We start from the raw sequence: 20,468 nt of genomic DNA, 5'->3' as shown, positions 1-20,468 counted from the left end.
ATGAGAACAAATGTGAATGGCATAAACGAGCCAATCAAAAGGCAGAGATTGTCAGACTGCGTAAAAAACAAGATCCAACTATTTGCTGTCTACAAGAGACATGCATAGATTCAAAGATACAAATAGGTTGAAAACAAAAGGATGAAAAAAGATATACCATACAAACTACCACAAGTGGGTTGGCGTGAGCTTGGCATAACCTGTCAATTTTACCATTCTTTTCAAAGAAGCATCTTTTGCTTTTATTTATCCTTTTCATTTTTTTTTCCTATTTCATTAATTTCAGTATTTACCTTTATTAATGTCCTTTATCCACTTTGGTCTTTTTTTTTTCTAGTTTCTTATAGTGAACTCTTAGGCAATCTATATTAAATATTTCCTTTTTAAATAAAAACGCATTTAAGCTAAAGATTTATCTCTTAGCAGAGCTTTAGCTATAGCTGTGGTAATTAATATGAAATGTTCCTCTTTTCATTAATTTATAGATTACTTATAATTTGAATTTTCATTTGCCCGTTACTCCAGGGATTATTAAAGATGATGTTTTTTAAATTTCTAAGTACATAAAAAAAAAAAATAGCACCTCATTATTTTAGATGTTTTTATTGATTATTGTTTACAATCAGAATATATGACATGAAATCTCTACATTTTTGGAATTTATTGAAGTTTTTATTGTGGTCAAGTATGTGAACAAGAAAGGAGATTTTTAGGGCACTGCAACTATATATGACACCGTTTTCCTCCATCTCCGATTCTGTGTACTTTTCTGGCCAAACTCTGTGAGGCTTACCTAAATCTGGGTACCAGTGAGGCCTTGTACTCTGTGGCAGTCCCAGTGAAGAGATGGAACTTTGGCTTTCCCCTCACTATGATCTAGTTAAACACAGAAGTTCAGCAGGAAGGAGCCCTGGGGTGACAACCAGGAAGTGGCAGATACTGAAACCGCTTGGCTTTCAGGGATCTGTGAGAGCTTGGGGAGAAGGCTGACATAGACCTTTCCAGAATATGCCTCTCGACTTGCAAGAGCTGAGAAGGAGCTGAATGGGTGGGCTGAATTTTCCATATCCCTGAAGCTGGAAGAATATGAGGAGAATGAGAGCTAGGAGGCTTACAATTAGAGTACCTTAGCAGGTTCTGGCAGTCAACCTGCTCCTATGTTTACCTGCTCTGCCTTCCACTACCTATGGGATTGCTCTTACATAGGGTGTCCCAACAACCACACCTGATCCCCAAAAAGCAAAAAAGAAAAAAAATCTCCGGTTGGGGGCACAAACCTAGACAGAGGAAGATAAGACAAACAGAACACAATACCTGCCCAGAAAAATAGAGCTGGGAGGTAGATGACAACTTAAATTAAAAATAGTAAGAAGTTAGTGATATTCGAACGTAGTACAGAAGAGATTTTCTAGAGCTAGCACACGTAGCTTCCCAACTAAATAACTTGAGTACTTTTTTAAAAATCATAGTCTCTCTTGAGACCAAATACAATAGCTGTAACCAAGCACGTAGTAAAATATAAACGTGGAAATTATGAGGGAAAAGGTAAGAGATGTAGACGATAAATCTAAGGCACTTAACATGCATTTGATAGGCATTTCAGAAAGAGAAAAACAAATGAAGGAGAGTCAATTTTTAAATAAATGATAGAAGACAATATCCGTAACTGTAAGTAAACTTGAGGCTAAATAGTAAAACGGTTATTGAGTTCTAGGCTTTTTTTTGTTGAGCAAGTATACACGCTTGGAATATCCCAGTAAAATTTCTGATCTCTGAACATAAGGAGAAAAATCTTACAAATGACCAGCCTCAACAATGCCCCCCACCAAAAAAAAAAAAAAAAAAAAGGAATAATTGAATAAATTAGATTGTGATAGAACTTTTTTAACACTGGAAACTGGAACACTTGTAAAAATTATGTAATTGGCCACAAAGTACACCTTTACAAAAAGGAGTAAGAGTAGATATCTCAGAATCTGATTCACTGATGTTAATTCAGTAAAAGTATAAATAAATAATAAAAACAGCAAAACATATTACCTTCTTGGAAATTAAGAAATGCACTTACAAATATCCCTAGGATCAAAATGGATGTCAAAAGAATCGATGAAAAGAAAAATGCTTCATGCAGATATCTGTAGGACTGAGTGAGAACAGTCCTGGGAGTGGAAAATGCGAAAAAGCTTTTGTTTACTTTGGCTATCAGAACTAATGTAATTAGGAATAAATTTAACAGGAAAGGAAAAACTAATTGAAGAACAATAAACAATCTTACTGAATGGGAAGCATATGTTCTTGGACAGGATATCGCATATATAAAATTCAAACCAAAATTAATAAGTAAAACTGATGTAGCTTTAGATATAATCCCAGTGATATTTTCCTGGAATTGTATAAAAAAACTTAACATTTCTATGGTAGAATAAAAGCTCATATGTAGTTCGGAAAAGAATAGGGAAAAAAAGTAGAATATACTGTAAAGATTGTGGTGTCATGTAGTACTAGATACGCAGATCAGTGAAACCAATTAGAAAATCCAGGAATAGAACCTGAGGGGTGTGTGTGTGTGTGTGTGTGTGTGTGTGTGTGTGTGTGTGTGTCTGAGTGTAAGATATGACAAAAATTCCGTTCCATTGGAAAAAGCTGTCTTATCTGATCAGTGGGTCTGTACGACTAGCTATCCATTGGAAGAAAATAAAAGTGAACCTACAAAATAAACAGTATACAAAATAAATTCCAAATGGATTAAAGATGAAAAACGTACCAAAAGACAAAACAATATTAATCTGAAAAGAAAACTTAGGATGTTACATTTACATTTTGTGGGAGTAGAGCGAAGTCATTTGAAACAAGAAGTTATAGAGGAAAAGATGAACTTATTTCACAGTATATAGTTTAAAAAAGATGCCTGAAATCAATAGACAGATGGTAAACTAGGAAAAACATTTTTTAGTTTGTAGATGACAAAGGGTCAGTATAAAAGAGCTCTTTTAAATTGACAAGAAAAAGACAACCCAGTTGGGAAATGGGCAAAAGATAAAAATAGGCAGTTAACAGAAAGGCTTATCTAGATAGTTGAAAAACATGTAAGAAAAATAGTTGAATTCATTGGTAGTTAAAAACTGAAACCAAACCCATTGCTGTTGAGTTGATTCCGACTCATAGTGACCCTATAAAACAAAAAACCAAACCCGCTGCCGTTGAGTCGATTCTGACTCACAGCAACCCTATAGCACAGAATAGAACTGCCCCATAGAGTTTCCAAGGAGCACCTGGTGGATTTGAAGTGCCAATCTCTTGGTTAGCAGCCATAGCACTTAACCACTACGCCACCAGGACCCTATAAAGGACAGAGTAAAACTGCCCCGTAGGGTTTCCAAGGAACTCCTGGTGTATTCAGACTGCTGACTTTTGTGGTTAGCAGCCGTAGCTCTTAACCACTACGCCATCAGGGTTTCCCGTTGGTAGTTAGGGAAGTTTAAATATTTCATTCACAATGGTATATCATTTTATACCCATCAGACTTTCCCCATATACAGTAAAGGCATCTCTCTTTGCCACTGGAATGTAAAGTGTTAATGCCTTGGAAAGTAATCTCATTACACCTATTAAAGTTTAAAGTGTTTGTAATGCTTAGATCAGTAGTCCCACTCCTGAGAATCGATGCCATAAAAATAAAGCCTGTCAGACAGAAGAGAATATGAGTGGGGATGATTATTTCAGCATTGACCTCAGTGGCAAAGAACAGAACCATAAGTGTGCGCCTGTCTGTAGGGTATTGGTTGGAAAGTGATGGGACATACATACCATACAATATTCACACAATTCAACCCTTATTAAGAGTGAATTAGAGCTATACCAGTTGATTTCAAAGAATTCTCCTGCCTCATTGAGAAAAGTGAGATCTAAAATATATATATATATATATATATATATATATATATATGAAGAACCCTTTTATAAAAGATAAACAAAAAAGACCCCTATAATTGTGTGAGTATATATAAACATGAAGAAAATACATGGATGGATGCGTACTATGTGGCTAATACTAGTTACATCTAGGGGGGAAGAAGATGGAGAAGGGCAATCAAGCAACCAGTTTGTATGATATCATTTTTATATATTTTAATTATAGTTGTAGTTATGTATATCTATAAAAACTTATTAAAAGAAAATGATATAAAAGAAAAATTATGAATCTAAGAGAATAATGTTAATTCTTAATATCTTAAAAAAATTTTTATTTTTTTATATAGGTATCGCAGAGCTTGAAGGGTTTTTTATTTTTGAAATCTCTGTAGTCATACCTTAAGTTGTCAAATTTTGCAAGAAAAATATCCAGATATCTCACAATGGTTGTATTTTTTATTAAATTTTATTTTGTTACAGTTTTCATTTTGCTGTTATCTTTGGTGCATAAAGTTATTGAATATTAATCTTCCTTGTAGATAGTACCTTTCATTGTTAGATAATATTACACCTTGTCTCATTTATTGCTTTTGGTCCTGAACTATATTTTGTAACATTAATGCTGCCAGCCCTGCCTTCTTTGCTTGCATCTGCCTAGTTACATATACTTTTTTTTTTTAATTGTCATTTTTTAAAAAGGTGTATCTGTTATAAATACTACATAGCAGGATTATTTTTCGAAATCCGAGAGCCCTCCTTTTTTGTAAAGGTTTTCAGCCCATTCATACTTACCATGGTAATTGATAATTTGGTTTTATCCTTTCAGTCTTATTTGTGACATACATAAATATATGAATGATTTAATTCTAGATAACTTATACTTTATTTTTGGATGCAAGCGTTCTCTTTTAAGATTATTTTGACAGGAATCCCAACTCTGTATTTCGTATGCAATATTCACGATATGTAATGATTGATACTGTTTTAAACCTATTGAGAATGTTTCTTTTTTCCTTCCTTTATCTTCGTGAAGACAAATTGAGTGGCAGCAGTAACACAAACAAAAGACAAAAAATAGCTCAAGACTTTCTCAACTCTATTGACCAGACAGGAGAGCTCTTGGCAATGCTTGAAGATGATGAAATTGATGAAGTTAAACAAGAGAGAATGGAGGTATGGTACATTCTTCCCTTTTTACAGTAATAGAATAACCATGGCAGTGCCTATGCCACTTGCTTCTATTCTAGTGTTCTTTAGACGTTGTCTGGAATGTCCAAGTTATTGGCTTTATGAATGAAAGGAGGGTGGTGCAGTGGAGTAAGCCCTGGAGAAGGAGTTAAGCTTCAACTTCTGAGTTGACTTTGGGGGATGACTTCATTTGTCTGTCTCTGTTTCCTTCTCTGCAAATGAGTAGGTTTCCAAGTTTCCTTTTGGATCTTACATTTAGCAATATTACTTTATTCCATAAAAACTAATTTATAATTATTTACTTATTTTTTTTTGTTCTAAATCATCCAGTCATCTTTGTGGGCAAAGGTAATTCCTACTGCTTTTGTGTTGGCATGTAGTGTGAAAAGCAGTTTTTCAAGCTGTAGTTGCAGGCTTATAGTTGGAATCCCTGGCAAAGTAGTACCCAAGGCAATGATATGCTTTATATCATGGTAACACAAAGTTAGCGCCACATATTTGCATTCCCTGAATGTGTTTTAACAGTGAATAAAAAAATTGCATGCCTTCCACTTACCTTAGCTATCTACACACGAAATTAACATTTCTTTAAATACTTTTTAAAAAAAAATGATTGATTTGAGTATCTTCCAAAACACAAGGCAGTATGCTCATTGTTCTTATTACTATCGTATACTTTTACATGTAAGTAATCTCCATTTTCCCCTTCTGTTAACCTTCGACAAGAGAGGTAATTCCAGAACTCCGAAAGGTTGTGCTAAGTGCCTACTTTATCATAGTCTCTAGGCTTGCTAAAATGTAATTATTTCATGTTAAATTTTGGAGGAAGTCCAATAGACATACATGCTTTATAAACTTTAACAACCTTCTTTAAAGAATTAGTATGCTTAGATCATGAGCTGTGATCTAGAGGCAGTGTTCTTTTTAGGTATCAATTACCTTAGAAATGTGTGGTTATCTTGGTTTTGGGCAACTGCAAATGGTTTTAGTTCATATTCGCCTTGGGCCAAAAACATGCTAAGTTGTCCAAAGCAGATGATAAACATATTATTTCTGATGTCATTATGGCCTAAACAGGATATGATTGTTTAGTGGCATGGTTTCACTTATGATACATTACTCAAAAAGCAAATATTGTTTATGCTTTATTTTAAAAACATTATAAAAATGGGCATTAGGAAAGGTTTGTTAAGGAAGGGCTCTACATGAAACATTAGTAAAATTGAACAAGCAGCTTTCCAATTTTGATGGGAAAATCACTGTCAACCAAGCCCATTGCCCAGAAGGGCATTCCACAATCAAGGAGAAGAAAAGAAATGAAGCATTTTGTAACACTAAGCTCGTAATAGCAGGCTACTGTGGGTCTGGAAAAATGATGAGTCAGTAAGGTACAAGTAAAAGTCAATAAAATATCTGGAAATATGGGGTAGAAAAAGCTCGAGCACTTATGCTGTGTGTATACTTCTCCCCTGTAGTTATATATATGATAATTATATATATAAAATATATATATGTAATGTATATATGGGTAACCAGGGTAATAATGTATCAATCGTATATAAAAATAGTTATAGTGAAAGTGCCATCTATGCAATAAAAATTAGATTGGCAGTTTGTCAAGCTTTATATAATAACTAAAACTTTCTTTAACCAGGATAACAAAGAGTGGTTTTGAGATTCTACTCATCCAAATAACAGAGTTTAACTGGGTAAAAAATGCTGAACTTGTAGACATAACTGTAGACAGTAGAAAGTGGAACCATTAAGGGCATAGGCCTTGCCTGCTTTTAATTTGACAGGTTATAGTTTCAAGCGTAAACCACAACTGTGGCAGTCCATATGAAACCACTTTGGACTCACAGACTGCAACCTCTTGCTTTAAAAGTGCAGTAGAATAATCAGTCCTGGCATCACTCAGTGATTTAATTTTCCTCTAAGCATCACTTATGGCTGCAGAAACTTTATTTACTACCTTCTCCCCTAACCCATAAAAACCCTAGATGTATGAAAATGGTATAGGCCTACCAACAGAGCTTATTTTTGTGTTTCTTTCTTTCTTTTCTTTATTTAAATGTAATGTAGAAGAGAAAAAAACAGTCACTTGGGACCCTAGTGTTTCCTCAAATCACTGAGCAAGAATACAAAAGACAGATGAAGCTCTTTCTTATTGTTTCCAGCAGACTCGTATGTGTGCCTGGCTTTGTGTTTCACTCATAATTTGCTCTGTTAGTATTAAGCATATGTGACTTGAAATATAAGAAATATCTGAATTTTTTTATCCATTTCTTCTCGCTAGTTCATCATCCTGATAGTTAAGTAACTCTTCACCTATTTCTTTTTCTCCAGCACCAGATTTCTGCCACTTGCGTGTGTCCATAAGTAAAAGGAGCCCTGGTGGTGCAATGGTTAAACACTCAGCTGCTAACCAAAAGGTTGGTGGTTCCAACTCGCCAGTGGCACTGTGGGAGAAAAGACCTGATGACCTGCTCCTGTAAAGATTATAGCCTAAGAAATCCTGTAGGGCAATTCTACTCTGTCACGTGGGGTCACTAAGAGTCAGAACTGACAACTATAATAGAATAGGTCTGTGATCTGATCTCTGAAACCAAAAAAAAGCCAAACCCAGTGCCGTCAAGTCGATTCCGACTCACAGCGACCCTATAGGACAGGGTAGAACTGCCCCATAGAGTTTCCAAGGAGAGCCTGGTGGATTTGAACTGCTGACCCATTGGTTACCAGGTATAGCACTTAACCATTATACCACCAGGGTTTCCCTGGTCTCTGAAGAGCCTCCTAAATTATCAAATAAAGATTAATGCTCAGATTGTTTGAGTGTATTTGAGGGTCTGGGAGAGTGAAGGAGTCAGGGAAATTGTAAGCATAATATTATACACATAACAAATTCCTGGCTGCCTCCAGCTACCTCCTTCCCCTACCCACTTCCATTCTGGAACGAGGCAGGTGTATTTTAGTGTTGATCCTATTTCTTTCCTCCTATGTTTTTGAAATCTAACCAGCCAAATGTGCTGTGTCAACCAAAGGCCAAGAAAGGGCCATTAAAAGCTGCAAATGGCTTTGGACCTTGCTAACCTGGAGGAGCTGGGGTCATTCACAAAAGAGCCTTGCTTAAGGCCCAGCCACTCCATTTGTGGAGGAAACTGAGAAGCTCGTTTATCATTGATCAAGAAAAATATCCAGTCTAGTAAGCCACTCGGTTTGTGAAGGGGATGTAAATACAGCACACTTAAAAAATGGGATGAACTGTACCTTGGCAGTTCGAATCCACCAGCTGCTCCTTGGAAACCCCATGGGGCAGTTCTGCTCTGTCCTATAGGATCGCTATGATTCAGAATCAACTCAATGACAATGGGATTTTTTTTGGTTTTTCACATACTTCTATTATCTTATTTTCAAGGTTAGAACAACTTCCTGACAACTTACAGTTAAAAAAAAGTGTTATAAGAATATATATGTTTCTAATTCTAAGTTCAGAAATTCTCTACTTAGAACTTTACATTATAAGTGACTATGCACAGGTGCTTAAAAGCATTATGAAAACATCACAACAGTGTAAAGAGCATTATAGAAGCATACATAATAGATGCTTACACATAAGTGCTTTAAGAACACTACAGAATCAAATGTGATTTTGAGAGTATACCGAAAGCGTACATAACAATCCACCCCTTGATCTGAAGGCACATTTTATGTTCAAACCTGAACACGCAATCTTTTTAGAGCAATTTTTATAAAAAATATTCTAATTAGCATAATGAAAACAAAAGTTTTTTATATGGCTTAAAATCCAATTATAAAATTTGCAAAAGCTTAACTTATTTAACCATGTAAACAAACTTTTGAAAATTCTTTTATTAGGTAAACGTCGTTTTTATCACCTTATGTGGATACAAGCATTGGTAGCATGTTCTAAGGCATAGGCAGATACCATAAATGTTATGTTTCAGGCAGTTGTTATTTTTAGAAATTTGTCCTTTGATCTTTATTTACCTTTTGGATCATGGATTGTGTATGCTTCATTTCTGGTTTCAAATAGTTATTCACCTGCTCATATTTTTCTAGGGTTGATTTTACATTAATTGGAGGAATATTTGGGTTGGTTTGATGATATATTTTAGAAGTAATTTTTTATTTTTTTTTGTCCTGTATGGACCAGGAATAGTATGCTTTGCCTCTAGTAGTAACATTCAGAGTATTAATTAATTAAATGCAATCTTGAAGGGGAAAGTCTGCATTATTGCCATATAGAATCATCAACATTTTGGAACATGCTACAAAGGTATGGTTTCCCCAAACTATAGACAGCTGGTTGTTCAGGCATTAAGACAACAGTCACAGGAATTGGAACATCCGGAACATTAACCTTGTCGGTAGTTCTCTATCAGTGTTCCATTCTGATAATTGATCATGTGGGACGTGCATGCCTTCTATACGTAGAGGTTTTTTTTTGGCTCTAAGCATCCATTCTCCCTGTTGAAATTGAGGTATCACCACAGTGTGATAACCCAATTCTGTAGTTTATTTTCTTGTTTATTTTTTTTAGGGTTAAAATTTTGAGTTAAAATTATGTTGTTTGTTTTAAAAATCTTTTAGTTTAACATAGAGACCATTATTTAGAAATCATGGTCGTCAGATTTTTATTAAGTTTTTTATAAGATCATTTAAAAATAAGAGTTTTTTTTTTTATTGTCATAGTATCAAACACTGGAGTTTAAAGTTTAATAGTGTGATTTGGAGTAACCAGGTGTTTTTATATTAGCTAAAGAAGTAGGACTCTTTAAAAGTTAAGGTATAAGATATAAACCAAAATCATTGCCATGAAGTTGATACGGACTCATAGCAACCCTACAGAATGGAGTAGAACTGCCCCATTGGGTTTCCAAGGAGCGTCTGGTGGATTCAAACTGCCATCCTTTTGGTTAGCAGTCGAGGTCTTAACTACTGTCCCGCTGGAGCTCCAAGGTATAAGATATAGAAGGGTTAATTATAATAGATAACATATAGTGTAAGATGCGACAGTAGGGTGTATTATAACATAGTGTTTGTAAGTTTTATTGCTTATTAAATTTATCATTGAAATTAGTTTTAAATGAAATCTTAGTATTTGAGGGAAGTGAAGAAATCTATGACATTGCTTTGAGATCTGCTGTAATGAGATAGCCTGTTAAGATAAAAATGCTGGGAGCATTTTTAATTTAAGTAGAAGAGTTTTAAGAAGACAGCATAGCTTTTGGTGACATACCTAAAATTGATTAAATGGGAATTAGAGAAGTGTCTTTAATCTGTAGGAGTGTAGATTTTTTTGTAGTTACTCCATAGGGTTGTTGTTTTTTTTTTTTTTTTTTTTGGTGGCTGGGGCAATAATTTATCCTTTACTAAATAAGTTATTATTAGATTTTATAAGGACTTTGTCAGAAAGTTTATTGTGTTACTTATTGTTATGGTATTGATTATCTTAATATTATTAGGGGAAGTAAGCATTATATCTATGGAAGTAGAGGTTTTAATTTGTTTTCTAGTTGAGAGATTTGATTTTTTTTTTAATTGTTTAGACTATTCTCTAAGTTTTGGTCATTGGTTAAAATTCTTAATTTCTATTTAAGCAGGCCATTATATATTACTAGTTGCTGTAAGCTCATAGGGTCATTGGAGGCCCAATAAAATGTCTGCTACTATGTTGTAAGAGTATTTTTTTTTTTTAGAGATAGGCAAAGGACTAATGTAGTTTATTTTAAAAATTTGAAAAAATTTGAAAATTTGTTTAGGCTTTATCCTCAATCTGTGTTTTTTAGTAAGTCTTTATGTCTTACAATCTCTGTAAGTTTTGTAGTGTGGAGCTATGTGTTGTAGAGTTTCTGTGATAGGGCAGATTTTCTTTGAGTGCCCAGTTTTTGGTAGCATGAAATCATGTATGTCTACTTTGTTTAAGTGCCTATTATATATATTCTTTCTGAAAGTAGTATTGGAGATCTGTCTATTTGCTAGCTATTACTAGGGTTTCTTTTTAGCTTAGTTTTAGGCATTGTCTAATTTTAAGTATTTTTTGTCCAGTTTTTTATGTGTTTTGGTTCTTACTGTATGTCATTTTGGCTGATACATTCATCTTAAGAAGTTTATTCACCGATTATTATATTGTGTCTCTTTGTTATTGTCTGATTGATGTGACATAAACTTTAATGCTACTATTTTGTAATGTTTTGTCAAATGTCTTTTTCTCATATTTCTTGGATGTCAATTTTTAGTCATGTTTTTGTCAAGCATTAGATCCTATGGCCAAGGCATTAGCAACTGTCCATAAATTTGTATATAAATATCATAATTTTATTTTTTTGTTAGGATTTGTCTGATATTAAGCCTGTAGCCACCCATTTCGTAAATTGTGCAATTTACTTACAGCCTTTTTGGTTAGGGTCATGTTATTTACCTGAGGTTCTTAAGGCTGGAGCCTTCCAATGTACTAGAAATGGGGTCATAGTGGCTTAACCATCTGTAAGTCATGCATTGATGGTTCTCACTGCACAACTGTTTGGACTTGGATTGGCTCACTTCTTGGAAATTCTGGCAAACCCGTTATTGGCAATGATGAGATTTTCTCAGCTAATGCAGAGGGTTGACCATCCAACCATATTACCCTCTTGGGCATGTCCAGTTGAAAACTCTTTGGTCCGATGTTATGCCTTTGGTGAGCTAGGCATTTGTTAGACCCATTCCAGGATTGGTTGAGGTACGTGGAGCTGAATACTCCTTTTATTTATTTTTTTTTTTTAGTGGCTCTGTGTTTTCTAGTGCTTCATATAAAGTCTACAGATATGTTTTTCCATGGAAGAATATTTATGTTCCTCCCAAGGAAACTTTTAGACTAAAAGCCAATAAGGCTAAGATTTTTATCTATAAAAGCTTTGTGGCAAAACCTTGTGAATATAAATATTTTAAGCTTTGATTTAGGATGAATAGGTTTAAGATTATAGGATTAGTGATTGTTCTCTCTTTAATGACTAATTTTTAAAAACTTAATTGGTCTTTGTAGTTTATGAGGATCAATTGTCCATCCTCTTAAGAAATGATATGAATTTCAATGTGTGTATGTGTGTGTGCGCATGCATGTGTGTGTGTTGTCCCATTATGATGTCATTTATATAAGATATAAATGGAGGTGTCTGTATCTGATTGGAGCCCTGGTGGCACAGTGTTTAAGAGCTTGGCTGCTAACCAAAAGGTCGGCAGTTTGAATCCACCAACTGCTACTTGGAATCTATATGAGGCAGTTCTATTCTAACCTGTAGGGCCACTCTGAGTTGGCATTGACTCGACAGCAATGGGCTGTATCTGGTAATGTTCTCTCTAATTTAGGTAAAGTTTTGTTTAAGTGTAATCAACAGTAGTCAGTATGGACTGTCTGTTTCTTTAACAGACCAAATAGGGTTATTGTATGAGGAGATGGTTGAAATACTTACACCTTTACCTAAGAACTTTTTTTCTAATGTTTTTTTTTAAATAATTTTTATTGTGCTTTAAGTGAAAGTTTACAAATCAAGTCAGTCTGTCACATATAAGCTTATATACACCTTCCTACATACTCCCATGTACTCTCCCCCTAATGAGTCAGCTCGCTCCCTCCTTCCAGTCTCTCCTTTCGTGACCGTTTTGCCAGTTTCTAACCCTCTCTACCCTCCCATCTCCCTTCTCCAGACAGGAGATGCCAACACAGTCTCAAGTGTCCACCTGATACAAGTAGCTCACTCTTCGTCAGCACCTCTCTCCAACCCATTGTCCAGTCCCTTCCATGTCTGATGAGTTGTCTTATCTAAGAACTTTTTATCTGTGATGTCTTTAAATCTTTTTTAAAGATTATATTGTGGGCTGTTTATATATATTTTTTAAACAGTGGATCTATTTGGTTGTAATTAAGTTAGGAATATGAATAGAATTTTTAATTAGATAAATATGGAAGTTTGATGTCTATTCTTATGTGTGTATGTGCTTTAGGTGAAAGTTTACAGCTCAAGTTAGTTTCTTACACAAAAATTTATACACACATTGTTATGTGACCCTAATTGCTATCCGTATAATGTGACCACACGTTCCTCCTTTGCACCTCGGATTTCCCGTGTCCCTTCAATCAGCTCCTGTCCCTTTCTGCCTTCTCATCTCGCCTGCTGACAGGAGCTGCCCATTTAGTCTCGTAGATCTACTTGAATTCCAGTCTACTCTTTATCTGAAGAGTTGGCTTCGGGAATGGTTTTCGTTCTGGGTTAACAGAGCCCGGGAGCCATGTCTTCTCAGTTAAACCATTAAGTCTAGTCTTTTTTACGTGAATTTGAGTTCTACGCCACGCTTTTCTCCTGCTCCATCAGGAACTTTCTGTTGTGTTCCCTGTTAGGGCAGTCATTGGTGGTAACCGGTCACCATCTAGTTCTTCGGGTCACAGGCTGATGCACTTTCTGGTTTATGTGACCGTTTTTGTCTCTTGGGTTAATATTTTCCTTGTGTCTTTGGTGTTTTTCATTTTCCTTTGCTCCACATGGGTTGGGACAAATTGATGCATCTTAGATGGCCACTCGCTAGCTTTTAAGACCCCAGATGCCATTCACCAAGTTATAATGCAGAACATTTTCTTAATAAACTTCGTTAGGCCAAATGACTTAGATGTGCCCTGAAACCATGGTTCCCAGGCCCCTGACCCTGCTACACTATCCCTCGAAGTATTTGGTTGTATTCAGGAAACTTCTTAGCTTACTCCAGTGGTCCTGACTTCCCTTGTATTATATGTTGTCCTTCCCTTCACCTAAGGTAATTCTTGTCTACTGTGTACTTAGCGAATTCCCCTCTCTCTCCGTCCATACCCTCGTAACCATCAAAGACTGTTTTCTTCTGTATTTAAACCTTTTCTTGACTTCTTATAATAGTGGCCTTATGCAATATTTGCACTTTTACAACTAATTTCACTCCGTGCAATGCCTTCCAGATTCATCCATGTTATGAGATATTTCACGGATTCCACGGATTCATCCTTGTTCTTTATTGTTGTATAGTGTTCCGTTCTGTGAATATACCGTAATTTGTTTATCCATTCATCTACTAATGGACACCTAGGTTGTTTCCATCTTTTTGCTATTGTGAACAGTGCTGCAGTGAACATGGGTGTGCATATATTTATTTGTGTGACAGCTCTTATTTCTCCAGGATATATTCCAAGGAATGGCACTGCTGGATCGTATGATACTTCTATTTCTAGCTTTTTAAGGAAGAGCCAAACCAATTTCCAAAGTGGTTGTACCATTTTACAAGTGTCCCAGTCTCTCTACATCCTTTCCAACGTTTATTATTTTGTGTTTTTTGGATTAATGCTAGCCTTATTGGGGTAAGATGGCACCTCTTTGTAGTTTGATTTGCATTTCTCTAATGGCTATTTATCATGAACATTTCCTCGTGTACCTGTTAGCCACCTGAATGTCTTCTTTGGTGAGGTACCTGTTCATATCTTTTGGCCGTTTTTTAACTGGGTTATTTGCCTTTTTGTGGTTCAAGTTTTGCAGTACCTTGTAGATTTTAGAGATTAGACCCTGATCAGTTATGTCGTAGCCAAAGAGTTTTTCCCAGCCAGTAGGTTGTCTTTTTACTCTTTTGGTGAAGTCTTTGGATGAGCATAAGTGTTTGATTTTTAGGAGCTCCGAGTTATTTAGTTTTTCTTCTGGCGTTTGTACGTTGTTAGTTATGTTATGTAAACTGTTTATGCCATGTATTAGGACTCCTAGCGTTGTCCCTATTTTTTCTTCCGTGATCTTTATCATTTTAGATTTTATATTCAGGTCTTTGATCTACTTTGAGTTAGTTTCTGGGCATGGTGTGAGGTATGGGTCTTGTTTCATTTTTTTGCCAATGGATATCCAGTTATGCCAGCACCATTCGTTAAAGAGACTGTCTTTTTCCCCACCGAATGGACTTTGGGCCTTTGTCAAATATGAACTGCTCATAAGTGGATGAATTTACATATGGATTCTTAATTCCGTTCCATTGATCTATGTATCTGTTATTGTACTAGTACCAGGCTGTTTTGACTACCGTGGCATTAAAATAGTTTCTAAAATCACATAGTGCGAGGCCTCCCACTTCGTTCTTTAGTAATGCTTTACTTATCCGGGGCCTCTTCCCTTTCCATATGAACTTGGTGATTTGTTTCTCCATCTCATTAAAAAAGTTCATTGGATGTTTTTTACACTTATATAGGTCTCTTTTGGTTTCTTGCTGTAGTGTCTTATAGTTTCCTTTGTATAAGCCTTTTACATCTCTGGTTAGATTTATTCCTAAGTATTTTATCTTCTTCTTAGGGGCTATTGTAAATGGTATTGATTTGGTGATTTCCCCTTCTCTTTGTTGGTGTAGCGGAATGCTGCTGATTTTTGTTCCAGTAGGTTTCTTATGGATTCTTTAGGGTTTTCTGTGTATAAGATCATATCATCTGCAAATAGGGTTACTTTTGCTTCTTAGCAGTTTGAATGCCCTTTATTTCTTTTTCTAGCCTAATTGCTCTAGATAGGACCTCCAACACAATGTTGAATAAGAGTGATGATGAAGGGCATCCTTGTCTGGTTCCCATTCTCAAAAGCAATGCTTTCACGCTCTCTCATTTAGGATGATGTTAGCTGTTGACTTTGTATAAATGCCCTTTATTAATGTTGAGGAATTTCCCTTCTATTCCTATTTTGCTGTGAGTTTTTATCATGAGTGGGTGTTGGACTTCGTCAGATGTCTTCTCTGCATCAATTGATAAGATCACGTGGTTCTTGTCTTTTGTTTTATTTATGTGATGGATTACATTTATTGTTTTCCTAATGTTGAACCATCCCTGCATACCTGCTATGAATCCCACTTGGTCATGGTGAGTTATTTTTTTGATATGGTGTTGAATTCTCTTGGCTAGAATTTTGTTGAGAATTTCTGCATCTATGTTCATGAGGGATATTGGTCTGTACTTTTCTTTTTTGTGGCATCTTTACCTGGTTTTGGTGTCAGGGTTATGCTGGCTTCATAGAATGAGTTTGGGAGTATTCCATCCTTTCCTGTGCTCTGAAATACCTTCAGTAATAGTGGTGTTAACTCTTCTCTGAAAGTTTGGTAGAATTCTCCAGTGAAGCCATCAGGGCCATGGCTTTTTTGTTGTTGTTTTTGGGAGTTTTTTAAATTACCTTTTCAATCTCTTCTTTTGTTATAAGTTTATTTAGTTGTTCTACCTCTGTTTGTGTTAGTTGAGGTAGATAGCCTGTTTCTAGAAATTTGTCCATTCCCTCTAGGTTTTCTACTCCAAATTTGTTGGGGTACAGTTTTTTATAGCATCCTGTTATGATTCTTTTAATTTCAGTTAGATCTGTTGTGATATCACCAGTCTCCTTTGTTATTCAGGTTTTTGGCTTCCTCTCAAGTTTTTCTTTTGTCAGTTTGGCCAATGATCTTGCAAGGAACCAGCTTTTTTTTTTAACCCTTTGAATTCTTTTTCTATTCTCTATTTCATTTAATTCTAGTTCTAGTTTTTATTATTTACTTTTTTCTGGTGTTTGAGGGCTTTTGCTGCTCTCTGTTCGAGTTACAGGGTTAATGTTTTGATTTTGGTCTTCTTTTTGGATATATGCGTTTATTGCTATAAATTGGCCTCTGCTTTTGCTGTGTCCCAGAGGGTCTGATAGGATGTGTTTTCATTCTCATTTGATTGTGTGAATTTCTTTATTCTGTCCTTAATTTCTTCTATAAAGCAGTAGTTTTTGAGTGAGGTTTTCCATATATTTGTTCATTTTCCATATATTTGATTTTTTTTCTTTGCTTTTTCTGTTATTGATTTCTGCTTTTATGGCTTTATTATCCAAAAAGATGTTTTGATGCTTTGGATTCTGTAAAGGCTTGCTTTGTGGCCTAGTATGTGGTTTATTCTGGAGAATGTTCCATGTGTGTTGGAAAAGAAAGTATACTTGCCTGCTGTTGGGTGGAGTATTCTGTATGTATATGTGAGATCAGGTTGGGTGATTGTGGCATTTGGATCTTCCATGTCTTTATTGAGCTTTCTGGATGTTCTGTCCTTCACCGGAAGTAGTGTGTTGAAGTCTCCAAATATTATTGTGTAGCTGTCTATTTCTCTTTTCTGTGCTGTTAGAGTTTCTTTCATGTATTTTGGAGCCCCGTCATTGAGTGTGTAAATATTTTTTATGGTATGTCCTCCTGGTACATTGACCTTTTAATCATTATATAGCATCCTTCCATATCCTTTGTGGTGACTTTTGCTTTAAAGTCTATTTTGTCAGAAATTAATATTGCCACTCCTGCTGTTTTTTTGATTGTTGTTTGCTTGATATATTTTTTTCCATCCTTAATTTTAGTTTGTTTTGTGTCTTTGAGTCTAAAGTGTGTCTCTTGTAGTCAGCATATAGATGTATTGATCGTGTATTTTTTATCCATTCTGCCACTCTCTGTCTCTTTATTGGTGCATTTAGTCTCTTTACATTCAGCGTAATTATTGATAGGTATGAGTTTAGTGCTGTCATTTTCATGTCTTTTTTTTGTGTGTGTGTGTGTTGTTGACAGTTTCTTTTATCCACTTTTCTCTGCTGAGTCATTTTTATTTATTTTCTTTTCATCTTTTTCATTGTTCTTGATTTTGTATTTGCTGAGTCTTTTTGTTTTCTTTGTTTTTTATTTTGATGTGTAGGATTGTTAGTTTCCTTTGTGGTTACCTTAATTTTTATCCTGTTTTTCTAAGTTTAAACCAATCTTTATTTCTTTATATCACCTTGACTTCCTCTCCATATGAAAGATCTATGAGTATATTTTTTAGTACCTCTTTTTTGTTTGTCATCTTTTACATATTGATGTCTCTGTTTCCTTATTTTCAGAGTTTTAGCCTTGATTCATTTTTGTGACTTCCCTTTCTGGGCTGATATCTGGTTGCTCTGTCCTATGTTCTAGTTTTGGGTCATTATCTGATGCTATTGATTTTCTAACCAGAGTATTTCTCGTAATTTTGGTTTGGTTTTCACAAATTCCCCAAACTTACGTTTGTCTGGAAAGGCCCTAATTTCACCATTATATCTGAGAGATAATTTTCCTGGATATATAATTCTTGGCTGGCAATTTTTTTCCTTCGAGGCTTTATATATGTCATCCCATTGCCTTCTTGTCTGCGTGGTTTCTTCTGAGTATTCCGAGCTTAGTCTTATTGACTCTTCTTTGTAGGTGACTTTTCATTTATCCCTAGCCACTCTTAAAATTCTCTCTTTATCTTTGATTTTGGCAACTTTGATTATAATATGTCTTGGTGACTTTCTTTTTTGATATGCCTTGTGTGGCATTCAGTGAACTTCTTGGATAGATATCTTCTCATCTTTCATGATACCAGGGAAGTTTTCTGCCAACAAATCTCTAACAATTCTCTCTGTATTCTTTGTTATCCCCCCTGTTCTGGTACTCCAGTCACTTGTAGATTATTCCTCTTGATAGAATCCCAAATAATTCTTAGGATTTCTTCATTTTTTTAGGTTCTTTTATCTGATTTTTCTCAAATAAGTTGGTGTCAAGTGCTTTATCTTCAATCTGACTGATTCTGACTTCCATTACCTCAATTCTGCTCCTATGACTTTGTGTTGAGTAGTCTAACTCTGAAATTTTATAGTTAATCTTCTGAATTTCTGTTTGCTGTTTCTCTGTGGATTCTTGCAGCCTGTTATATTTGTCATTATGCTCTTCTATAATCTTCTTAAGTTCCTCTGTTGCTTTGTTTGTGTGTTTCTTGCTCTGTGTTTCGCCTGCTCTCCTTCCTGATCTCTTGAAGCATTCTGTCTTTTGAATTCTACCTCCAGTAATTCCAAGAAGTTTCTTCTTCCAGAAGGTTTCTTGAGTCTTTGTTTTGGTGGCTTGCTGAAACCGTCATGGTCTGCCTCTTTATGTGGTTTGATATTGACTGTTGTCTCCAAGCCATTAATAAGTTATTACGTTTATTTATTTTATGTTTGGTCACTGTGTCCTAACTTCTTGTTTTGTTGTTTTCATATGCCCAGATAGACTGGTCACGTGAGCTAGTTTGATTATTGGTGCCTCTGAAGGTCTCACGTCCTGTCTCCAGGTGGCTAGAGCTATTAGTAGGTATGTGAGGGCAGGAGTCCGTTAACTTTTCTTGTGTGGATTCAACTCAGATGTCCAGGTTGTTAGTCACCGAGTGTGTGGTGCAGGCTCTCACCTGCAGTCCTAGATGGGCAGGGGTGATTGGAGTGGGCACAGGTATCTGGCCGTGGTAGGGGTTCATGTGCTGATCCAGGTAGGCAGCTGACTGCTACCCCAGAGTGTCTGGTAGAAGACATGTCCCTGTTTCCTAAAGTGCATAGGTAGGTAGGTTTTGCAGCCAGACAATGGGCTGTTGGCTATAAGGACTGGGATTCATCAATTATTCTTGGATCCCTGTCATGAGTGGCTCAGTTGAGTGCGTGGAGCCACCAGTCCTCAGGCCCATGATGTGGGTAGGTGAGTACCCTGATTAATGGGCAGGGCAGTGTGAGATGTCACTAATTTCCCCCTTAGAGCAGATCCAGATGAAAAGAGGTTCCAAGGTATACACTGTGCCATACTTTGCTAACGAGGGCCTACTCTTTTGATATCAGTCCACATAGGTCTATGCAGGGGTGAAAGGCATTCAAAGTCCATGGACCCTGTATGCCTGTGCCTAGGCAAAGGGATTGTGCCTGCCCTGAGTTCTTGGCTTAGGAGAGCTGGTAGATTATCTCCTCCTGTTTGTTAATTTGTTCACTCGCCAAAACCAGGAGAATGACTCAGAGCATGCAAAGGGTCTTACTTCTGGTCCAGGGAGCACAGCAATCACTGAAGCTGGACCAGAACCCAAAGTAGAGTGGGCAAAGGGTAGGTAAATGGGAGAGAGGTACTTCCTAGAAGGGCTTCTTTTTTTTTTTTTTTTTTTTAATGCTTGTTAGGTTAGATGCCTGTACTTACCTGTCACCAATCAAGTGCCATTTTTCACTGGTTCTGGAGGCTTGAGTGGACTCTCTGCCACTCGGTCTCTTTCGATGTGGAAAACACATGCCGAGCACCACTGTATGCCTCACCATGTGCCCCAGTCAGTCTAGCCGGTGCTGGCCAGGTCAGGTGGCAACTCCTCACTGCTTTTGAACTGTCTGTCCCTCTCCCTGCCGCTCAATTCAATTCCTCATCTTTGTCTGTTGTACAGGACTCCTTGACTGTCATATATAATCAATTCATTTGTTTTTTGGGGTTTTTGTTGTAAGAGGCACCACAAGAAGCTTCTAACTACTCCACCATCTTGGCCCTGCCCTCCTAATGTCTGTTCTTAAAATATTTTT

At 36.1% G+C, this 20,468-nt stretch overlaps 1 protein-coding gene across 5 annotated transcripts in view; it reads left to right on the top strand.

Annotated features, from left to right (window-relative positions):
• SUPT3H (SPT3 homolog, SAGA and STAGA complex component) overlaps positions 1-20,468 on the top strand; it is a 538,271-nt gene that overhangs the window by 360,748 nt on the left and 157,055 nt on the right. For all 5 annotated transcript variants that reach the window (XM_049893481.1, XM_049893456.1, XM_049893465.1 and 2 more), the window contains one exon: positions 4,946-5,085. In XM_049893481.1, the coding sequence (XP_049749438.1) occupies positions 4,946-5,085 (140 nt within the window). The remainder of the gene's footprint in view (positions 1-4,945; positions 5,086-20,468) is intronic.

This window comes from Elephas maximus, chromosome 1 (assembly GCF_024166365.1).
Source record: "Elephas maximus indicus isolate mEleMax1 chromosome 1, mEleMax1 primary haplotype, whole genome shotgun sequence".
NCBI lineage: Eukaryota > Metazoa > Chordata > Mammalia > Proboscidea > Elephantidae > Elephas > Elephas maximus.
The sequence above is the reverse complement of the archived record's forward strand: the minus strand, read 5'-3'. Positions and strand labels throughout refer to the sequence as shown.